This window comes from Dasypus novemcinctus, chromosome X (genome assembly GCF_030445035.2).
Source record: "Dasypus novemcinctus isolate mDasNov1 chromosome X, mDasNov1.1.hap2, whole genome shotgun sequence".
Lineage (NCBI taxonomy): Eukaryota > Metazoa > Chordata > Mammalia > Cingulata > Dasypodidae > Dasypus > Dasypus novemcinctus.
This window is the reverse complement of record NC_080704.1, coordinates 187196482-187215375: the sequence shown is the minus strand read 5'-3', so window position 1 is coordinate 187215375 and position 18894 is coordinate 187196482. Positions and strand designations below refer to the sequence as shown.

The following is an 18894-nucleotide window of genomic DNA, read 5'->3' as shown; positions in this document are numbered from 1 at the left end:
AAGGTTCCCATATATCCCACTCCCTGCCCCACCCTCACTCCATTCCTCCCATATCAACAACCTCTTTCATCAGTGTGGCATATTCATTGCATTTGGTGAATACAGTTTGGAGCATTGCTACGCCACATGGATTATAGTTTACATTGTAGTTTACACTCTCCCCCAGTCCATTCAGTTGGTGATGGCAGGATATATAATGTCCTGCATCTGTCCCTGCAATAAAATTCAGGACAACTTCAAGTCCCAAAAATGCCCCCACATCACATCTCTTCTTCCCTCTTTCTGCCCTCAGCAACTCCTATGGCCACTGTCTCCACATCAATGCTACAATTTCTTCCATTGCTAGAGTCACAATAGTTATAGAAGAATACCAGTAAGTCCACTCTAATCCACATTTCATTCCTCCATCCTGAGGACCCTGGGATGGCAATGCCCACTCCACCTCTAAAACGAGAGGGGGCTTAGATCCCACATGGCTGATGGATGCGATTCTCTTGCTTGGGAGGAATGGTAAAGACAAACGAGCTTATATTGCTAAGAGACTTCAAAATGAGCTTGGAGGTCATCAGTGGAGTTATGCTTACACATGTCTCAGCAGGATCCCAGAGACAGCCAAAGTAGATACAACCCCAGGTACTGGTGTTCCTGAGGTCTAGAGATACACAGGTTCTATGGTCATAGCAGATGGCTCTGGAGTTCAGTGTCTTTGAAGCTTTGAAGGCAGGCACTGACATCTCTGCTTTAGCTATAAAAGCCATAGATGGCATCTTCTTCCAAAAGAAGGCTGTTTCTTCTACATTGAATATCTGTTGTTTCATGTAGCCACCTTCATCAATTATCTTAGCTATATCTTCTGGATAACTTGCTGTAGCTTCTATATCAGCACTTGCTGCTTCACCTTGCACTTTGATGTCAGAGAGAGGATAACTTTCCTTAAACCTCATGGACCAACCTATGCTAGCTTCAAACTTTTCTTCTGCAGCTTCCTCACCTCTCTCAGCCTTTATAGAATTGAAAAGAGTTAAGGTCTTGCTCTGGATTAGGCTCTGGCTTGAAGGAATGTTGCGGCTGGTTTGCTCTTCTATCCAAACCACTAAAACTTTTTCCATATCAGCAATAAGACTGTTTCACCTTTTATTTTATTTTTTAAATCATTCGTGTGTTTACTGGAATACTACTTTTAATACCATTCAAGAACTCTTCCTTTGCATTCACAACTTGGCTAACCGGCACAAAAGGCCTAGCTTTTGGCCTGTCTTGACTTTCAACATGCCTTCAATAAGCTTATTCATTTCTAGCTTTTGATTTAAAGTGAGAAACATGCTACTCTTCCTTTCACTTGAACACTTAAAAGGCCATTGTAGAGTTATTAATGGATCTACATTCAATATTGTTGTGTCTTAGGGAAAAAGCAGGCCCAAGGAAAGGGAGAAAGACTGGGGAATGGCCAGTCAGTGGAGCAGTCAGAACACACACGTTTACTGACTAAGTTTGCTATCTTATAGGGGCGCAGTTTGTGGTGCCCCAAAACATTACAATAATCATATAAAAAAATCACCAGAAGGGAAGCCGATGTGGCTCAAGTGATAGAGCTTCCGCCTACCATATGGGAGGACCTGGGTTTGCTCCCTGGGGCCTCGTGGTGCAAAAGAAGAAGAGAAAGCGTGCCTGTGCAGCAAGTGAGTGCCGCGTGGTAAGCCAGCGCCTGCACAAGTGCATGCACGAGTGCCTATATGGTAAGCCAGTGTCCCGCACAAGTGAGTCACACAGCAAGATGATGAAACATCAAAAGAGAGACAAGGGGAGAGTCAAGGTGAAGCGCAGCATAAACCTGAACTGAGGTAGCACAATTGACAGGGAACCTTTCTCCCCATGAAAGGTCTCCAGGATTGAATCCCGGAATACTAGTCATCCAAAGGGGTACTGATGCACAATTATCAGAAATTGGTTGGCTTTTTAAAGAGTATTTATTTGGGGTAGGAGTTTACAGATGCCAGGCCATAAAGCATAAGTTACTTCCCTCATCAAAGTCTATTTTCACATGTTGGAGCAAGATGGCTGCCGATGGCTGTAAGGGTTTGGGCTTCCTGGGTTCCTCCTTCCAGAGTCTTGCTTCTCTCTGGTTTCAAAGTTTCCTTCTTCCCAGGGCTTGCTTCTCCCTGGGCTCAGCGTTCCTCTTTTCCTGGGGCTTGCTTCTGTTTCCTCTGTGAGCTTACTTCCCAGGGCTCCAGCTTAAGGCTTCAGCATCCAACTCCAACATCAAAAACCCTCAACTCTGTCTTTTGCCACGCCTTTTATCTTTGAGTCCCCACCCCTTGGTGGGTGGGGACTCAACGCCCTAATGACGTAGCCCAATCAAAGCCCTAATCATAACTTAATCACACCCACATACAGACCAGATTACAAAGATAATCGAATATCCATTTTTGGAATTCATAACCATATCAAACTGCTACACCCAATGAGAAAATGAGAAGGGAAGACAACATACAGCCAGCAAAAACAGTAGGGGGGGGGTAGATAAATAAATATTGTGAGAATTACCAAAATGTGACGTGGAGGCATAAAGTGAGGCACATGCTGTTGGAAAAATGGCATTGGCAGACTTCCTCAACACAGGGTTACCAGAAACCTTCAGTTTGTAAAAAACGCAATTACCTGCAAAGTGCAATAAAACGAATATGCCTGTACCAGACCAGCAAAAATTTACCAGTGTGGCAAGGTCAAGTGATGGTAAGTACATAGAGCAATGGTTCTATGGGAGTATTGCTGTTGGGAGTATAAACCGTTACATCCACTTTTGGAAAGCAGTGTGACATTATCTAGTGAAGTTGAAGATATTTATACTGCATGACCTAGCAATCTGACTCCTAGAAACAGACCCTATAGAAATGCGTGCACATGTGCACCAGATTTGTACAAGAGTGTTCATATCAGAGCTGTTTATATTAGCCCAAAATTAAAACAACCCTGATTTCAGTCAACTGGATAAATAATACTGTACTATACACATACAATAAAATTCTAAATACAAATGAAAATGAACAAACTACAATTACACCCAACATAGCTGAATACATAAAACATAAGGTTGAGCTAAAAAGCAAGACTCAAAGAATACAACTGTACGATTCTATTTAGATAAAGTTCAAAATCAGGTAAACTACCTGATAGAAATAGTATTAAAACCACAAAGAAAATCAAGGTAATAAATGAATAACAATGAAGCGAGGCGGCGGACTTGGCCCAGTGGTTAGGGCGTCCGTCTACCACATGGGAGGTCTGCAGTTCAAACCCTGGGCCTCCTTGACCTGTGTGGAGCTGGCCCATGAGCGGTGCTGATGCGCGCAAGGAGTGCACTGCCACGCAGGGGTGTCCCCTGCATAGGGAAGCCCCAGGCGCAAGGAGTGCACCCCATAAGGAGAGCCGCCCAGCGTGAAACAAAGTGCAGCCTGCCCAGGAATGGTGCCACACACACGAAGAACTGACACAACAAGATGACGCAACAAAAAGAAACACAAACTCCTGTGCTGCTGATAACAACAGAAGCGGACAAAGAAGATGCAGCAAATACACACAGAGAACAGACAACCGGAGGGGAAGGGAAAGGGAGAGAAATAAATTAATTAATTAATTTAAAAAAAATGAAGAGAGCATTTATCTCTAGAGTTTCTGGGGTGCTAGCCACTTTTTAAAAATTTTAACCTGAGTGGTTGTTACATAGGTGTTCAGTGTGTAATTGTTAAAATGTACATGTTATGTTTACTGTTCCATATTTATCTAATATATCAATACTCAAAACAGTGCCTGGAATGTAGTAAATAGTCAATATATGTAACCATTAAATGGTACTTGAATACATAATGCTTAAATGAATGCTATACAACGGGTAACTGATTTTACAGAAGTCAATGTGTTTTCACTTGTTCAAGGAAATGGTACCTATAACCGCAACAATAAATCGTGTAAAGACACTGAACATTTTTCACATCACTTACCATCCAGTGACACCTCCAATTAATAGCTGGGTTGCCACACTATACTTTTCAGCAGAGGGTCCGGATTCCTGCCCAAACAGCTTGCGCCACCATGGCTGCTTTTTAGCCAATTCTGCAAGGTCCAGTGACTCAAAATTTCCTTCAAAGTTTCCTACAAGCATTAAGATACTGAATAAGAAAAGTATTACTTTAATAATAAATCACTGTCATTCCTAAGAGTTTTTTAAAGAAACAAACATAGTTGTAGTTCAGACCCTCCAAAAAATCTATTTATTTAAAATATTATGTTAAATTTATTTAAATAGTATGTTAACTTTGAAATTCCGACAAGCAATTCTGTAAAATCAGACTAAAATCCACAAATACCAATACCTGTATTTGTGGAAAAAAACTTACAAAACTTGGAATTAGTCCTCTATTTTTCTTTCAAATTTAAAAACCAAAGGGACCTGGGGGAAAAAATGCTAGTAATGCTTTTAATGCATACTAAATGAAATGGATTTTCTTCTTTGGCCTTTCCTCTTCAGGGATAACTCAACACCATTCAATAGCCCACATACAAATCCTCAGTACATGTGGATCTCAAGTGATAGTAAATATACAAGGGAGTGTTTAACTAAGCTCTTACTATTTACCAGGAACAATAAACACGTATATACACACAATAAACATGTGTATCTAATACAAGCAATAAACAAGTATATCTAAATCTAATTAAGGTATTTAGTACTTAAAAATCTCATTTTATAATTAAGAAAGTGAGGCTCGGAGGTTAAATAACTTGCCCAAGAAAGGAGACAGCATTAACAAAATGTCTAATCCCTTTCTCTGTGAAAAAATAATCTCAAGCTAACCTACACCAAGCTCTGTTTCCCTGGAAACATACTGCATTAAGATAAATGTGGAATGTCATCAATTTACCATTCAAAGCTATTTACTGTAAAAATCACCCCAAATGACCAAATGCATCTGGCATGGAGACTTTATGAAGATTGTGTCCAGTACCCAATCAAGAATTACGAAACCCTGTAAAAATCATTTCCCTATTCATTTTACTAAGGTTGGAAAAGCCAGGGGGAGTGGTAGGGGAGGCAGATGGAAATTATAGCTCATCTCTGCCTACTTATTAAATTGGCTGTGTGGTCTTAGAAAAGTCATTTGACTTCTCTGGATTCATTTATTCACTGGCTAAATAAAAGGGTTGGAAATTGCTTGTGAAGTATCTTCAGGTCCATACTGTGTTCAAGTGAAGAACAGAGGCTGCAGAGGGACCAAGTACGCATCAGAGTTTAATATGTGATAAAAGTAGCATCACTTATCAGTGGCGAGCAAAACAAATCAGTCAATGAATGGACAAAATATGAATACCCAGTTCAAAGAAAAGGATTCAAAAATAGGTTTCCATCCTACTAAAAGAGGTTTCAACTCAGGCATAAAGTAAAGGCAAACTAAAGCTACATGCACATTTCTTCAAAAGTTAAACACACACCTATCATATTACCTACCCACTGCATGTTTACCCAAGAGGAATAGAAGCATATATCCATACAAAGACTTGTACATGAATGTTCATAGCAGCTTTGATGGGAGTAGCCCCAAACTGGAAACAACCTAAATGGCCACCAATAGGTGACAAGAATCAACAAATTTTAAAAAATAGGTGACATTATATCCCAATTATGGCACATTCATAGAATGGAATACTACTCAGCAATAAAAAGGCAAAAAATTATTGACACATAAAACGACATGGATGAAACTCAAAAAATAATTATCCTAAGTGAAAGAAACCAGAAAAAAAACTACATACTATATGTCTCCATTTAAGTAAAATTCTAGAAAACACAAACAAATTTTATGGTGACGGAAAGCAGATGTGTGGTTGCCTGAGGAGGGAGATAAAGACAGAGGAGGAAAGCAAGTCTGACAAAGGGGCATGAGGAAGCGTTTGGGTAACAGATGAACTTGCTACCATGACTGTGGTAATGGTTGCTGTAAACCTAGGTCAAAACTTATCAGACTGGAAAGTCCTGGAGCAAGAAGCTGAAATTAGTGGAACCCAAAAGAGAGAGACTAGCAGATGCTACCATGTGCCTTTCCAGGTGACAAGAAGAGCCAAGGATTGCTGGCAGTTAGTCCTAGGATCCTGTTCTTCAGGAAGAAAGCATCACCTTGATGATGCCTTAATTAGGACATTTTCCAAGCCCCAAAATTTTTTAAAAAGCCATAGGAACTTCTGGGAAGATGGTGGACTAGAAAGATATGGGACTCCTCTCCTTCATGAAAGTAGCTGAAAAACAGGCTGAAACAGCCTAAAAAAGATCCTCTAGGGTTTAGTACACCAGGCAAAGGCTGGACAACGCCCAGAGGGAGGGACAGAGGAGGGAAATCGCACTGACAGAACTGTGAGTTGAAACCAGAAGCAGCACCTGCTGCCGGCACCATCACCCACACTAAAACCACATTAGAATTCTCAGGCCTCTGGGCCGGCGACTACAGAGAAAGGGGGCTCCAGGGATCTACCACTCCAGGAAAGGGGAAAGAGAGGGACAAAGCCTAAGGCTGACTCAGTTTCTGACCCACAAATTTGGACTGGTGTGACCCAGGAGGCAGGTGGGGCTGTGTCATTGTCCTTGGGAGCCAAGAAGGGGCTAAAGATATAAAACCCTCCCAATTTCCTCCTCTACTAACTGGGATTGATAATTGAGGAATCAAAGGGGAGTGGAAATATTTCCAACCTGGGAAAACAGAGAGGGCTGCCAGAGAAGGCTGGAGAACTGTCTCAGAGAAAGTTTGAATGACAAGGCTCCTAGCCTCCAGACAGGAAGCTCTATCACACTGATCTAGTTCGTGTTGTAACAAATAAACTCCCACCAGGCATTGAACTGAGAGGTGCCAAAGAGTGCCATCTGCTGGCAGACCTAGGAAATGCATGCAAGAAAATTAAAAGTAAGTAGGAGAGGCTTTTACACGCCTCAATACCTCCCTCCCCAAGGCCCTAAGAAGCGACTCTACAACCAACTACTGGGTCGAGTGCCCAGTTTTGAGCAACCAGCAGGACAATCTTAACAATCCAGGTGGAACAAAGAATCAAAGAGCAGTGGTAACACACAGCCTCCTGCCACTAAACCAATACAAAAGAGAAAGAAGTTGAGCATCTGAGTAAACTACATCCTAATCAGATGCATAGATATCAGCAAAAAATTACAAGCCATACCAAGAAAAGAGAAGACATGGCCCAAGAAAAGGAATATATCAAAGCCCCAGAAGAGATGCAGAATTTGAGAGAATTAATCAAGGAGTTGTGCACAAATTCCCAAAATCAAATTAATAAGTTGAAAGGCAATATGGTTAAAGAGAAAAATGACATCAAGAAGACACTGAGAAAACACACTGGAAAAAAAAATAAAAAGACACTGAGCAAGTGTGAAGAACTTGAAATCCTGAACAGAAAAGTAACAGAGTTCATGGGAAGGAAAGACACAATAGGTGATATCAAAAACACATTAGAGGCATACAACAGCCAGATTCGAAAAAATAGAAGAAAGAATAAGTGATGCTGAAGCCAGAACAGCTAAAATTGAAGACAGAAAAGAAGAGAGAGAGAGAAATAATGGAAAATATTGAGCAAGGGCTCAGAGAGTTGAATGACAACACAAAATGCAACAACATACAAGTCATGGAAGTTCCAGAAGGAGATGTGGAAAGGGGCAGAAAGAGTATTTGAGGAAAACATAGCTGAAAATTTCCCAACTCTCACGAAAGAAATAAACTTATGTCTAAAAAGCACACCGTAACCCAATCAGAATAAACCCAAATAGACCAACTCCAAGACACATACTATACAGAATGTCAAATGTAAAAGTAAAGAGAAAGTTCTCAGAGCAGCAAGGGAAAAGCAAACCATCACGTACAAGGGACACCCAGTAACATTTGGCACATATCTGTCTTCAGAAACCATGGAGGCAAGAAGACAGTGGTGTGATACAACTGGACACTGAAAGAGAAAAACTGCCAGCTGAGAATTCTTTATCCAGCAAAACTGACCTTCAAATATGAAGGTGAGTATAAAATATTCACAAACAAACATAAACTAAAAGATCTGCAAAAAAGAATCCACCTTTGCAGGAAATATTAAAGGAAGCCTTAGAACATGAAAGAAAAAGACATGAGAGACAAGCTTGAAAGAGAGTCTATAGAAGAAAGAATAGTAAAAAGGATAACCAAAACAGTAAAAAGACAGACAAAAATATGATATATGAAAACAAAAGAATAAAACTGAGGAAGTAAATAGTGCATTTATAATAATATCACTGAATGTGAATGGATAAAACACCCTAATCAAAAGATACAGGCTGACAGAATGGATAAAAAAACATGAGCCATCCATATGCTGCTTACAAGAAACTGAATTTAAACCCAGGAATATAAAATGGCTCAAAGTGAAGGGCTGGAAAAACATACTCCATGCAAATATTAACCAAAGAAGAGCAGGGGTAGCTATACTAATATTGGGCAAAACAGACTTTAAATGAAAAAAAGTTATAAGCAATAAAGAAAGCCATTATAAATTAATAAAAGGGAAAATCTACCAGGAAGATAAAACTGTCATAAATATCTATGCACCAAACCAGGGTGCCTCAAAATATATTAGAAAAACTCTGGGGAAACTAAAGGGAGAAACAGACATCTCTACAATAATTGTTGGAGACTTCCACGCCCCAATCACATCATTAAATGGAACAACTAGATAGAAAATCAACAAGAAAACAGAGAACTTGAACAATATGATAAACCAGTTAGACATAACATATAAAAAAACACTGCATCCAAACTCTGCGGGTTATACTTTCTTCTCAAGTGCCTATGGATCTTTCTCCAGGATAGACCACACATTAGTGTACAATGCAGCTCTCAATAAATATAAAAAGATGGAAATTATATAAAGCACCATCTCAGACCATAATGGAATGAAACTAGAACTCAATAATAGACAGGAAAAAAGTAAATCTGCAAATATGTACAGCCTTGAAGAACACACTCCTAAATAATCAGTGGGTCAAAGAATAAACTGCATATGAAATCAGTAAATATACTGAGACAAATGAAAATGAGAACACAACCTAGCAAAACTTATGGGATACAGCAAAGGCAGTCTCAAGAGGGAAATTTATGGCCCTAAATGCCTGTATTAAAAAAGAAGAGTTAAACTCAAAGAATTAACTGAACTACAGAAACTAGAAAAATAACAGCAAACCCATCCCAAAGCAAGCAGAAGGAAAGAAATAATAAAGATTAAAGTAGAAATAGATGAAACTGAGAACAACAACAACAATAAAAAATGAGAGAATATCAATAAAACCAAAATCTGGTTCTTTAAGATGATCAAGAAAATTGACAAACACCTAACTAGACTAACAAAGAAAAACAGAAAGAAGATGCAAATAAATACAATCAGAAATGAAAGGGGGGGAGTTCAACTGACCCCACAAAACTAAAAAGAATTGTAAGAAGGTATTATAAGAAACTGTATGAAAACAAACTAGACAACCTAGATGAAATGGACAAATTCCTAGAAATGCACAACCAACCTACACTGATGCTACAAGAAATACAGGTCCTGTGGTCATGGCAGATGGCTCTGGAGTTAAGTGCCTTGCCAGTGGGTCCTACTTTGGAATTTGTGCTCGTGAGTGTGATGAAGTTGGACTCAGATGTGACCTCTCTACACATGCCTCTTCTGTCACTTTTACTGAACCTGTAGTTGGCGCTGGGGTTGGTATATGCTCAGGAGACTTCAATCTCTGGACTGTCCATGTGCGAGCTGGGTTCTGAGCTTCAGTAGAGTTGCAACACCTACTCTCCAGTTTGTTGGACTTATCCAGGTCAGATAAGCTAACAGGGAGGTGAGGATGATCAACCACCATACCAGGAAACTGAGAGTGCCTACAACTGCAAGCAGGAGAATGACACCCATCAACCATATGGTATCTAAGCCCCCTCTCGATTTAAAGGTGGAGTGGACATTACCATCCCAGGGTCCTCAGGATGGAGGAATAAAATACGGATTAGAGTGAACTTACTGGTATTCTACTATAGAACTATTGTGACTCTAGCAGTGGAAGAAATTGTATCACTAATGTGGAGACAGTGGACATGAGAGTTGCTGAGGGCAGGGAGAGGGAAGAAGAGACGTGATGTGGGGGCATTTTCAAGACTTGAAGTTGTCCTGAATGATACTGCAGGGATAGATGCAGGACATTACATATCCTGCCATAACCCACTGAATGGACTGGGGGAGAGTATAATCCACAATGTAAACTATAATCCATGCTGTGTAGCAGTGCTCCAAAATGTGTTCATCAAATGCAATGAATGTGCCACACTGATGAAAGAGGTTATTGATGTGGGAGGCGTGGGGGATGCGGGGAATGGGGTATATGGGAACCTCATATTTCTCAAGGTAACGTTTTGTGTGATCTATATATCTTTTTAAAAAAGACAATAAATTTTTTTTTTAAATACAGAACTTAACAAACCAATCGCATTTATGGAGATTGAATCTATCATCAAAAATCTCCCAGCAAAGTAAAGTCCAGGACCAGATGGCTTCACAGGTGAATTCTACCAGGCTTTTAGAAAAGAATTAACACCAAACCTGTTTAAACTCTTTCCAAAAAATTGAAGAGGGGGGAAAATTACCCAACACATTTTATGAAGCCAACATCACCCTAATACCAAAGCCAGACAAAGATACCACAAGAAAAGAAAATTACAGACCAATCGCTCTAATGAACATAGATGTAAAAATTCTCAACAAAATACTTGCAAATCAAGGAAAATGGACTTGGCCCAGTGGTTAGGGTGTCCGTCTACCACATGGGAGGTCCACAGTTCAAACCCCAGGCCTCCTTGACCCGTGTGGAGCTGGCCCATGTACAGTGCTGATGTGCGCAAGGAGAGCCCTGCCACGCAGGTGTGTCCCCCGTGTAGGGGAGCCCCACGCGCAAGGAGTGCGCCCCGTAAGTAGGGCCGCCCAGCGCGAAAGAAAGTGCAGCCTGCCCAGGAATGGCGCCGCCCACACTTCCCGTGCCGTTGACAACAACAGAAGCAGACAAAGAAACAAGATGCAGCAAATAGACACAGAGAACAGACAACCAGGGGAGGGGGGGAATTAAATAAATAAAAATAAATCTTTAAAAAAAATACTTGCAAATCAAATCCAACAGCATATCAAAAGACTTATACATCATGACTAAGTGGGATTCATTTCTGGTATGCAAGTCTGATTCAACATAAGAATATCAATCAATGTAATATGCCACATTAACAAATTGAAGGGAAAAAAACACATGATCATCTCAATCAATGAAGAAAAGGCATTTGACAAAATGCAGCACCCTTTTTTGGTAAAAACAATTCAAAAGATAGGAATAGAATGAAAATTCCTCAATATGATAAAAGGCATATATGAAAAATCCACAACAAACATCATACTCACTCGGGAAAAGTTGAAAGTCTTCCATCTAAGATCAGAACAAGACAAGGGTGCCTACTGTCACCACTGTTATTCAATATTGTACTACAAGTCCTAGCTAGGGCAATTAGACAAGAAAAAAAAATTAAAGGCATCCAAATAAGAAAAGAGGAATTAAAACTCTGTTTGCGGATGACATGATCCTGTACTTAGAAATTCTGGAAGCATCCACAACGAAGCTACTTGTGCTAATAAATGAGTTCAGCAAAGTGGCAGGATACAAGATCAACATGCAAAAATCAGTAATGTTTTTGTACACTAATATGAACAATCTGAGGGGGAAATCAGGGAAAATCCCATTTTCAAAAGCAACAAAAAGACTCAAATACCTAGGAACTAATTTAACCAAAGATGTACAGGACCTATATGCTAAAAACTATAAAACAATGCTAAAAGAAATTTTAAAAGACCTAAACAAATGGAAAGACATTCCATGTTCATGGATTGGAAGAATAAATATCATGAAGATGTCAATCTTACCCAAACTGATTTACAGATTCAATGCAGTATCAATCAAAATCCCAACAACTTACTTTATAAAATTAGAAAAGGCAATTACCAAATTCATTTGGAAGATAAAGCGCACCTGAATAGCCAAAAGCATTCTAAAAAAGAAGAGCGACGTGGGAGGAATTTCACTGTCTGACCTTGAAACATATTATAAAGCTACAGAGGTCAAAACAGCATGGTACTGGCATAAAGATAGACACATCAATCAGTGGAATAGAACTGAGAACCCAGAAATAAACCCTCACCTATACAGTCAACTGGTTTTTGACAAACCAATCAAGTTAATGTGAGCAGGACAAAACAGTCTCTTCAACAAATGGTGCTGGGACAACTGGATATCTACAACCAAAAGAATGAAAGAGGACCCCTATTTCACTTCCTATACAAGAATCAACTCAAAATAGATCAAAGACCTAAATATAAAAGCCAGGACCATAAAACTACTAGAAGAAAATGTAGACCTTCTGGTAGGTGGTGGTTTCTTGGACCTTACACGCAAAGCATGTGCAATGAAAGAAAAAACAGATAAATAAGACTGCCTCAAAATTAAACACTCTTGCACCTCCCAGGACTTTGTCAAAAGGATAAAAAGGCAGCCAACTCAATGGGAGAAAATATTTGGAAATCACATATCCAATAAAGGCTTAATATTCATGATATATAAAGAGATGTTACAACTCAACAATAAAAAGACAAATAAACCAATTAAAAATGGGCAAAAGACTTGAACAGACATTTGTCCACAAAAGAATACAAATGGCAAAAAAAACATGAAGAAATGTTCAAATATCACTAATGATTAGGGAAATGCAAATCAAAAGTACAATGAGATCTCATTTCACTCCTCTCAGAATGGCCACTATTAAAAAGATAGAGAACTACAAGTGTTGGAGAGGATGTGGAGAGACAGGAACACTTATTCACTGTTGGTGGGAATGCAGAATGGTACAGCCACTGTGGAGGACTGTTTGGCAGTTCCTAAAGAAGCTGAATGTAGACTTGCCACAAGACCCTGCAATACCACTACTGGGTATATATCTAGAAGAACTTAGAGCAGTGACACGAACAGACATCTGCACACTAATGTTCATAGTGACATTATTCACGATTGCCAAAAGCTGGAAACAATCCAGGTGTCCATCTACAGATGAATGGATAAACAAATGTGGTCTATTCACATGATGGAATATTATGCAGCTATAAGAAGAAATGAAGCTGTAAAATATATGACAACATGGATGAACTTAGAGGACATTATGTTGAGCAAAGGAAGCCAGACACAAAAGGACAAATAATATATGATTGTGTTACTATGAACCAAATATACTGTGTAACATATTGTATGATGAAAAAAAAATTATATGTATCCAGTACATTTAAATGAGAAATGTATGTTTTTATTCCACTATGTTTTCTTTTTAGTTTTTAATTGTTTATATTTTCAATTATTAAAAGTACAAAATGAAGTAAAAAAAATTCATTAAGCCCTGATCAAGATGGTGGAGTGAGATGCTTCAGGGTTCCATTCCCCCAAAGTCACTTTGAACAACCAGCAAGAACTGGCAGAAATATTCTTCCCAAAGCTCCAGAAAACAGTTAAAAGAACTACAGTAACAGGGAGAGAATTGAAACAAGCAAAAGTCTACATCCTACCAAAAGTAGGATCCTTTGGTACCCTGGTGGTCCCTTCCACACCCCTCACCAGCTCTGTGGAAGTGGCCCACTCTCCTAGTGCACTTCACTGTTTTGGCACTAGAGAGAGTATATCCTCATGCATATACTGGGAGCTTGTATGTCTGGCCCAGTATGCCAGGCAGTGGCCTGAGAGACTAGTCCCAGAACTTTCCCCTACATGTAGAAGGCAACTCACAGAGCTAGCCAACAGAACACTGGAAATGCAGTGAGGTTGTGCTGCTTGGGGCAAAGGATTGCTGGCTGTAGGACATACAATGCAGTGCCAGGGATAATGGGAAACTTTTTCCTAGGGAAGAGGGGACATTTTTATCTATATAAACAGGGGAATTCCAGAGCCACACATGCATGCCCATGACAAGAAGAATGTGCAGAAAAGACCAAAGAGGTCCCTATATTCTGGTCTGGAGCTAGTCTCTAAACCAATTGTATGGATAAGTCTTGAAGGAGAGTGCTTGCAGAGGTCAATCTACAAAGATAGGAAAAGATGTCTTTTCTTCCTTTCTTTCCTTTCCTTTCCTTCCCTTCCCTTTCTCCTTTATTCCCCCCACCCTCCCTCCCTTTCTCTCTTTCTTGATTAGTTCTGACATTCAATGAAAACTTGACCATTACACTAGTTGGATACAAGCTTAAGGAATAAACATCTCAGAGTCTAAATTCCAGTGATAAAACATTAAAATATTTTAAAAACCCAGGTTTCAACAAAAGACTCAAAAGAAACAGGAAGTGATGACCCCAGCAAAGGAGACGATTAAAACATTAGAAACTATTACAAAGTAGGACCAGATCTGGGACATATCAGACAAACACTTAAAAGAATATGGTCCTAAGTATGCTCAGATAGCTAAAGGAAGTAATGAACAAAGAACTGAAGAAAATCAGGAGAATGATAGATAAACACAAACAGAAAAAGAAGAGAGAGATGGAAATTATGAAAAGGAACCAAACAGAACTGAAGACAACAGTAATGGAAATTAAAAATTCCCTAGTGGGCTCCAATAGCATATTGGAGCTGGCAGAAGAGAACCAATGATTCTGAAGATAAGAAATCTTTGTCTGGGCACCAGAAAGAAGAATGAAGAAAACTGAAGAGGACCTGAGGAGCCTAAGGACTGTGACGGTTAGGCTATTGTGTCAGCTTGGCCAGGTAATTGTGCCCAGTTGTTTGGTCAAGCAAGCATGGGATAACTGTAATACAAGGGCATTTATGGACTTTAGTCACCATTGACTTTACTACAGTGGTAAATCATAGACAGCTGGTTATAATTACATCAATCAGGGAGATTGCCATCAGCAATGAGCGACGCTTAACCCAATTACTTGAATCCCTGAAAAGGGAAAGTGGTTCCAGCACTGAGTGAGAATTTCCCAGCTCATCTTTTGAGAGTCAATATCTCCCAGAACTCGTCAAGAACCTTCATTGGACTTCACTGCAGCCCCTGGTTGCGGCCTGCCTATGGAACCTGGATTTGTGCATCCCCACGGTCACATGAGAGACTCTTACCAAATCGCATACTATTAACACATTTCTCTTGTTGATTCTGTTTCCCTAGAGAACGTTGACTAATACAAACACCATCCAGTGTGCCAATACACACATTATGAGAGTCCCAGAACAAAGAGAGAGAGAAAGAGGCAGAGAGACTAGGTCAATGAAATCTAAACAGCATGAACTCAGGTAGACCCATGCCACTGCATATTATACTCAAATTGTCAAATGCCAAAGATAGAGAATTCTAAAAGCTACAAGAAAGAAGCAACATGTCATGTACAAGGGAACCTCAATAAGATTAAGTGCCAATTTCTCATCAGAAATCATGGAGGTGAAAAGATAGTGGGCTGACATATTTAAAGAGGTGAAAGTAAAAAACTGCCAAACAAGATTTCTATATCTACCAAAAGTGACTTTTTAAAATGACGGAGAGATTAAGACAATCTCAAATAAACAAAAGCTGAGGGAGTTTGTCACCACTAGACCAGCCCTACATGAGATGATAAAGAGAAATCTACAGATTGAAAGGAAAGGACAGTGGACAATAGATCAAAGCCACATAAAGATATAAAAGGCTCTAGCAAAGGTAATGACATGAGTAAACATAAATGTCAGTACAATTCTATTTTTGGTTTGTAAATCCACTTTTGACTTCCTACAGGCTCTAAAAGGCAAATGTATATAATGTAATGATAAATCAGTGGTTTTCAGCTCATAATATATAAATATGTAATTTGTGACAAGAACTACATAAAGATAGGGGAACATAGTTTGAGATACAATTTGAAGTTTAGTTGGTACCAAAGCAAATGAGATTGTAAAAGATTAATGATCTTGAAAAAAAAACCTCAGGAAGCAGACTTGGCCCAGTGGATAGGGCGTTCGCCTACCACATGGGAGGTCTGCGGTTCAAACCCTGAACCTCCTTGACCCATGTGGAGCTGGCCAACGTGCAGTGCTGATGCACGCAAGGAGTGTCGTGCCACACAGGGGTGCCCCCATGTAGAAGAGCCCCACGCACAAGCAGTGTGCCCCATAAGGAGAGCTGCCCAGGAATGGTGCCACACACACAGAGAGCTGACACAACAAGATGACACAACAAAGACAGACACAGATTCCCATGCCGCTGACAACAAGAGAAGCAGACAAAAGAAGAACACGCAGCAAAGAGACACAGAGAACACACAACTGGGGTGGTGAGGGGGGGAAGGGGAGAGAAATAAAAAAATAAATCTTAAAAAAAAAAACCTATCAGACTGCACACATTAAATATGTGCAGTATATTGTATGTGAATTACACCCCAATAAAACTTTTTTAAACTAAAAAAATAATACTGCATCCACCACCACCCCCAAACAGCAGGATACACATTCTTCTCAAGTGCTCAAGGATCATTCTCCAGGATAGACCACATGCTGGGTCACAAAACAAGTCTCATAAATTTAAATATACTGAAATTACATAAAGCATCTTCTCTGACCATAATGGAATGAAGCTGGAAATCAACATGAATCAACTTATCCTACATGGCAGTTGGTAATCACCTAAAGCTATGTGAATAACCAACTTGGGAATACAGGAGACCAGGACAACAAGGAGGTGAGGATTGACAACCACCATATTATGAAAACGAGAGAGCCTACAACTGCAAGCAAGAGAGTCCCATCCATCAGCTGTACGGGATCGAAGCCCCCCTCTCAATTAGAGGTAGAGTAGACATCACTATCCCAGAATCCTCAGGATTGGGGACTGAACGATTGACTAGAGTAGACTTACTGGTATTCTACTGTATTCGCCAGTCAAAGGGGTGCTGATGCAAAATAACAGAAATTGGTTGACTTTTTTAAAGCTTACAGTTACCAGGCCATAAAGCATAAGTTACTTCCCTCACCAAAGTCTATTTCCACGTGTTGAAGCAAGATTACTGCCAACGTCTGCGAGGGTTCAGGCTTCCTGGGTTCCTCTAGGCTCAGCTCCTCTGTTTTCTCCACAAGGTCAGCTGTAGGTTATCAGGTGAATGGCTCTGTCTCTCTCCCTGGGGTTTCTCCCGTGTCTAAGGAGCCGTTTCTATTCCTCTGTGTTCTTCTGCTGGCTCAGGTACTCTCTTCCCAGGGCTTGCTTTTCTTTCCTCTGTGTGCTTACTTCCTGGGGCTCCAGCTTAAGACTTCAGCATCAAACTCCAACATCAAACACCCTCGACTCTGTCCTCTGCCATGTCTTTTACCTTATATCTCAATGCCCTAATGATGTGGCCTGATCAAAGCCTTAATCATAACTTAATCATGCCCAGGTATAGACTAGATTACAAACATAGTATCTATTTTTGGAATTCCTAACTACATCAAACTGCTACATCTACTATAGTCATATTGTGATTCTAGCAATGGGAGAAATTACAAGATATTGCAATGACAGATACAACATTGGCCAGTGGAGGCTCTGGGACCAAGGAGAGGGTAGAACAGGTGTAATACAGAGGCTCTTTTGGGACTTGGGAATCACCCTGAATGACATTGCAACAACAGATATAGGGCATTTTATATTTTCCCATAACATGCAGAATTGTGTGGGACAGAGTGTAAACTACAACGTGAACTATGGTCCAGGCTCAGTGGCAATGCCCCAGGATGCATTTATCAATTGCAATGAATGTGCCACACTAATGAAGGATGTTGTTTATGTGTGAGAGTGTGGGAGGTGTGGGGAGTAAGGCATATGGGAATCCCTGTATTTTCTGTGTAACATTTACGTAACCTAAGTATCTTTCAAAAAATGAAAAAAAAATATTAAAACAAGAATATGGTGAAAAATGGGGAACTTCACAACTAATATAATTTATGGATGATAGTTAACAGTAATATTGTGATATTTTGCAGCAATAGAGAAATATAAGGGGATATGGGATTTTTCCTTTTGGAATAATGAAACATTCTAAAATTGAAGTGATGACACTGTAACTCTGTGATGAAAATGAGAGCCAATAAGTATATATTTTGAATGGATCGTACAAAGCATGGGACTGTATAACACAGGGAATCCAGTGGTGGAAAGAGGACTTCGGTTAACAGAGCAAATATCAGAACATCTTCCCATGAACTATAGCAAATCTATAATCCTAATGTACTTATTAATAAATGGATGGGTTGGGGAAAATACACCAAATGTAAGAAATGGGCTATAGTTAGTTCATAGTTTGTAACAAAGGCTTCACAACAATGCAAGGTGTTGGTGGTGGGGTAATGTACAGGAGCCCTGTATAATGTTATGCAAGTTTATTTTGTAAGTTCACAACTTTTACTACACACTTATTGTTTAGGTATGTGCATGTATGATATAATTCAATAAAATTTTATTAAAACTATAAAAAAAAGAAAGGATCCTGAAAGCAGCAAGAGAAAAGCGACACATAACATATAATACCCAATAAGATTAAGTGCCAATTTCTCATTAGAAACGATGGAGGCAAGAAGGCAGTGGTATGATATATTTAAGATACTAGAAGAAAAACACTGCCAGCCAAGAATCGTATATCCAGCAAGATATAAGACAGTCTTTCAATAAAGTGGGCAAGTCTAGAATATTTGCAGATAAACAACAACTAAGAGTTTGTAAGAAACTTTGGAGAAAATATTAAAGGGAATGCTACAGCCTGAAAAGTAAAGAC

General features: G+C 39.6%; 1 protein-coding gene across 1 annotated transcript in view; it reads right to left on the bottom strand.

Annotated features, from left to right (window-relative positions):
* FUNDC2 (FUN14 domain containing 2) overlaps positions 1–18894 on the bottom strand; it is a 101896-nt gene that overhangs the window by 39906 nt on the left and 43096 nt on the right. Inside the window, exon 2 of the mRNA XM_004479162.5 lies at positions 3999–4149. Coding sequence (XP_004479219.1) covers positions 3999–4149 — 151 coding nt within the window. The remainder of the gene's footprint in view (positions 1–3998; positions 4150–18894) is intronic.